This window comes from Montipora capricornis, chromosome 3 (assembly GCF_036669925.1).
Source record: "Montipora capricornis isolate CH-2021 chromosome 3, ASM3666992v2, whole genome shotgun sequence".
Taxonomy (NCBI): Eukaryota; Metazoa; Cnidaria; class Anthozoa; order Scleractinia; family Acroporidae; genus Montipora; species Montipora capricornis.
In genome coordinates, this window is record NC_090885.1 from 35,203,002 (window position 1) to 35,208,001 (window position 5,000).

The 5,000-nt window shown below is 41.0% G+C and overlaps 1 protein-coding gene across 1 annotated transcript in view; it reads left to right on the plus strand.

Moving 5' to 3' along the window:
- The window catches only part of LOC138040949 (cilia- and flagella-associated protein 46-like), a 123,180-nt gene that overhangs the window by 101,010 nt on the left and 17,170 nt on the right, over positions 1–5,000 (plus strand). The window contains exons 45-51 of the mRNA XM_068886682.1: positions 520–590; positions 662–740; positions 1,112–1,195; positions 2,539–2,679; positions 3,431–3,520; positions 3,799–3,888; positions 4,731–4,907. Of these exons, the coding sequence (XP_068742783.1) occupies positions 520–590; positions 662–740; positions 1,112–1,195; positions 2,539–2,679; positions 3,431–3,520; positions 3,799–3,888; positions 4,731–4,907 (732 nt within the window). The remainder of the gene's footprint in view (positions 1–519; positions 591–661; positions 741–1,111; positions 1,196–2,538; positions 2,680–3,430; positions 3,521–3,798; positions 3,889–4,730; positions 4,908–5,000) is intronic.

The window sequence follows — 5,000 nt, forward strand, 5'->3', positions numbered from 1 at the left end:
GTTCCCCAGATTTCTGAAAAGAGAATAAGGAATAAGAATAACTCACTATTGTCATTTCGTGAGCTTTTGTAAACTTCAAGTGGCAGAAGAGTTTTTTTTTTCACAATTACATTGCATTGCTTCTGAAGGAAACAGCATGGCTTTTAGTATAATTATATAGGGGATTATTGACCGTAAAATTCTCTTCTCTGATTGGTTGGACTTGAGGTGATTATTACGCGATAATCACCCGACCGATTTTTGCAAAATGGCCGCAAGCCGTTTTGTCGAGGTGGCAAACGAAGATGTTAATTGTTTTAAAGAAAATGCATATTTTTAAATCATCACCTATGTAATTATAATAAAACATTTATTCACTTCAGGCTCGGTGAATAAAAACCTCGACTTCGTTTCGGTTTTTATTCATCGACATTCACCTTGCTTTCGGCAAATAATTGTTAAATATTCGATTTGCCCCCATACTACAAACTTTGGTTTAAAAAAATGTTTGAATACTACAGTCCTGTTTTTGTTCTTCAGATGATAGATGATTACGTAGGCGTCGAGGCATCACCATCCGAAAAGGAACAAAAATGGAGAGAAGTAACAAGGTAATGGATCTTGTGAACTGTTTTCGGCTCATGATTTCATGTAATTATCTTTATTTTGTCCCGTCTTACAGAACCCTGGCAGATGACATTATGATGCAATTGTCAATGGCGCATGGACTGACGGGTAATATAGGATACCTCAAGGCGAAGGTAGGTGTTCTTTTTTATTACACGGTTTAGAGATGTACTAGCGTTTTAGCGCGTCTGATTTGCCCTTTGTCTCCAACTCAATAGAAATCAGTGATTCCGTAGATGCTTATGCGTGTATTATGTTGCCTTAAGAGTACATTATGTTGGATTATTCTTGAATTCAGTCGATGAAATTGACTCAGATTTTTGTAAACCTCTTATGGCGCTCTTCTTCGAATCGCCTTATGAAAGAATTGAACAAATACCGTAACGTGAAAGGAAGGGATTTAATTGTGAGATCTCAAGTTTTGTAGCATTGATGTCATATATATTAACTTAAGTGAAGACGCCCATGTTGTTAGTTGCAAAATAGGTTTTGTCGTTTTTTGTAGACTCTGCACGTTCTCGGCCGCTGCTTAGCTGTTTTAGCTGCTCACACTGCTCCTGATTCAGACTCTCAGTGGAAAGGTATTGAGGTGAGAGAACTAAAAGGAATGCTTTTTATAAACGCGAGTTTACCGGTTTTTGTGTTCATGCTTGGCCGGAGGATTTTATTCCATAGTTCTTGACTCGGGGATATCCGAAGAAGATGCGAGTGCTCTGAACAGATGTCGAAGTAACGAAGTTCCTTTTACTAATTCCGATGTTCGCAAAAGCTGGCAACTTGTTAATGAACTGAGCGTTAAGCAACCCAAAAGAAAGGTTATTACTGACATTATAATTGAGGGCTGTAAAATAACTTCTGCATCTCACATGGCAGAGGCCTTTAACTGTCATTTTGCAAACATTGGACACAATCTGGCGGCAGACTTACCTCCGGCCGACAAGGAACCTAAACATTATCTTGATGCGACAAGTGAATTATGTCCTTCTCTTTCAAAAGTTGCAGTACCAGTGAGGTCCAAACGTTTCTTGAAAAATTAGAAGTCAACACCTGGCCTGGACATCGTGCCGTCCAAATTGTTAAAAATCGCGGCAGAAGTTCTGGCACCTTCCCTGGCATTTATATTCAACCAATCCCTTTCCACTGGATTGTTCCAAAAGAGTGGAAGCTAGCCAAAGTAACGCCAGTTTTTAGAAAGGGCAACAAGCAAGATGTTGATAACTACCGTCCGATCGATCATTCCCAGTGTTGCTAAAGTATTCGAGAAAATAATTTACAATCACTTTTATAAGTATCTTAACGATAACAAGCTGTTAGAAATTGTCAATCCGGCTTCAGGTCACTTCATAGCACACTTACTGCCTTGCTTGAAGCTACCACCAACGGTTGGTCTATCAATATATAGACAATGGTCTTATCAACGGTGTAATATTTACAGATTTAAAAAAGGCTTTTGATACGATAGATCACTCAATCCTGTTACGCAAATTAGGCTCTTGCCTAAGTGATCGCCAACAAAAGTGTTGACTCAATGGTGAACTTTCTCGTGTAATTGCTATTAGTTGTAGTGTCCCTCAGGGAAGTCTCACAGGCCCCCTCGTCTTTTTGATGCGCAATAACGATCTCCCAAACTGCTTGAGTAATGCGATACCGAGAATGTTTGCCGATGACACCAACATCAGCGTCGCTGCTAGTAGCCTACTTGAGCTGGAATGTTCAGTAAACGGCAAGCTTGCTAATCTTCATGATTGACTATAATGGTGAACAAATTAAGCCTACACGAGTTATATTTGTTCATGTCCTCTTCGTACTCCCATACGTTTTACTTTTAATGTACTTTAACTGATGTTTTTTACCGTGTCTAAATAAAGTCTACCTGTACCTGTACCTTTATCCTGGGACAAGTGAAACGTTTTGTTGACTTGTTTTCTTCAGGTGGCAACGCAAGCACTGGGAGTGGACAAACCAGCTGCTGTGGACCCTGGAAACGAGGTCACCGAGGGTACTGAAATCGAGTCTACCCAGACCCCATCGCGGGAGTTACTTCAATATGCAAATCAAGCACTTCAGTTGAGTGTAAGCAAACATATACATTATTAGCCTGACGTACGTTGGATGTCTCTTCCCTGCATGCCAAGGTACTCATCGGCCACGAATATGCGCATGATAATATCCTTTACATTTACTAGCGTTTTGTGCAATTTGGAGTCCTCGTGAGGTATATAACCTGATATACTTACAAGGCGTTGCTCAAGAATGTTGGCTGTACAAAAAGATCCTTGATAAGTCCTTTGGGAGGGACGAAACACGCGGTTGTCATGGTAGCCACGAAATTTTCATGGTATTATTTAAAATGATTTAATAACTAAAACCCCAATGCAACAGAACTGGGCTCTCCATGCGAGAGAAACACTGGAAAACACCCGGAAAGGAACACAACAGAATCACAAAGTCGAATCGCAAACGGCCAGAAATTTGACAGTTTTCAACACTTGACCGGGAAGAGCCCCAGCGAACTGGTTGTCAGAGAAAGACTTGAACCCAAGTTCCCTGGATTACAAGTCCAGGTCCCTAACACTAGACGTCGCTACCTCGCTTTCATCATTAAAGATGAGAAAGCCTACGGCTCGTGCAATTTTGAGAACTTTCAAAACATCACTCGTGACAATAAATCACGAAATGCACCCGCGTTTAAATGATTTCCCACTTCCCATACTTACTCCGTCATGCTAGAGAGGAGAAATAACCTGGTGTTAGTTTTTGTGGCACAAACATGGGTTGAATTTTGTTTAAGTGGGTACCTTTTTTTTTATATTTGCCTACACAGGCTGAATACTCGACTTCTAAAAGATATCTGAGCCAAGCGGTGGAGTGTTTATCACAGTGCGTCCAGATAGGGCTCAGACAAGGCTATAGAGTAAGAATAATTTGCTTCTATGGTGTTCTTTAAACTGCTTTTAACAACATTTAACTCGCCAGCCAACAGGCTCTCCAGTGGATTATTCGCTTGAATGGCGACCGGTCAAAAGACAAGGGAATGGAAACAATTTCTCAGGTTTTGACCGCTCGCTCCTACTTTATGCCAGTCACGAAACTAATTCTTGATTTAGTTTGCTCAGCAGTGCCGCTTTGAAATTGTCTTTCCTCAGACTCCATGTGTTGGACCAGACACCCTTGTATTTTCTTTTGTTGTAGGACATTGTATGTAATGCAGCTCGTGACTTGGTGGATTCCATAGGGGCTCACGATCCTCTAACCTCATCACAATATCTGGCGCTTTATCAAGTATGTGTAACATTCAATCTTGCCTCTGGTATCCCGGTTAGTCTCACCAGTGACAAATTGTTCGAATCCCAGTTGTCATTTGTTATTCATTTAAAAGATTACTGATTGGCTCCGACCCCCCACATAATTTTAACCGCTGTCTTTCTATTATATGAGGCCAAATATAATTTAGGTAAAGTTAAAGCCAAGTCAATGCATCGATTTTACCTGGGATGTTTGGGGGGACTCCAGGGAGGTTTTCAGGGGCATTACCATGGCTGGAGTTGCTTTGTCGCTTGCTTACTTCTTTTCCCTCCCTTCCTCCCTCCCTCCCTCCCATATTTTTGGGTAAGCATACGTTCCACACACTGGTTTTTTTCAGTGATGTGTTGACAGGTGCCTGGGAGGTGGACTGTGGTTCGGTTGCCATGGTGACCTCCTTAGCTCATCGGCACCTACTCTCCAATAAATAGGCGTAGTGTTTTGTTGGACAATTGACGTCATTATTATTGGATAAATGAGGTAGTTTTGTCCGCAAGCTATAGGCGAGGAATCTGAACAAAAAAGATTTTATTCGAATAACAATATATTGTTCGCTGAACAAACGGGAAAATGTGTAGTGTAAACCTCTGTCTACTTTGTTAAGATTGGACGGCGTTCTTTGTCAGAATACAATAAGTGTTATTCTTATGCAAATATGTCGCAGGGTATTCGGCGGTTAAGGTAGCGGTGTTTTGTTGTTGGTCATGTCGTGGATTCCCAACATCGAACAATGATTGCCTCTTGTAAGAAGATCGTTAACTTTTTCTGTTACTTCACTTGGTACTTCGTTGCATGCCAATTGTTGATGTTTTTTTTGTTAGAGTTGCCATCTATCTCAAGTTCTTGAGGGTGTGTTAAGACGAGTTCAACTGGATCCGTCTGTGTCCCGTCAAGCCGCCTTGTTGCATCAAAGAAGATTATTAACCGAAACAGAAATTCTGAACGACGCGTCTTCCAGCATATTAGCTTCAAATTCAAATCATCTGTCCGAATGCGAGGTGACATTAGTTTTCTTATAAAATGGTTTAAATCCAGGAGTTATATACCTCGATGGAATTTGATCGTCTGGGTAGCAGCCAGGTAACAGTCCT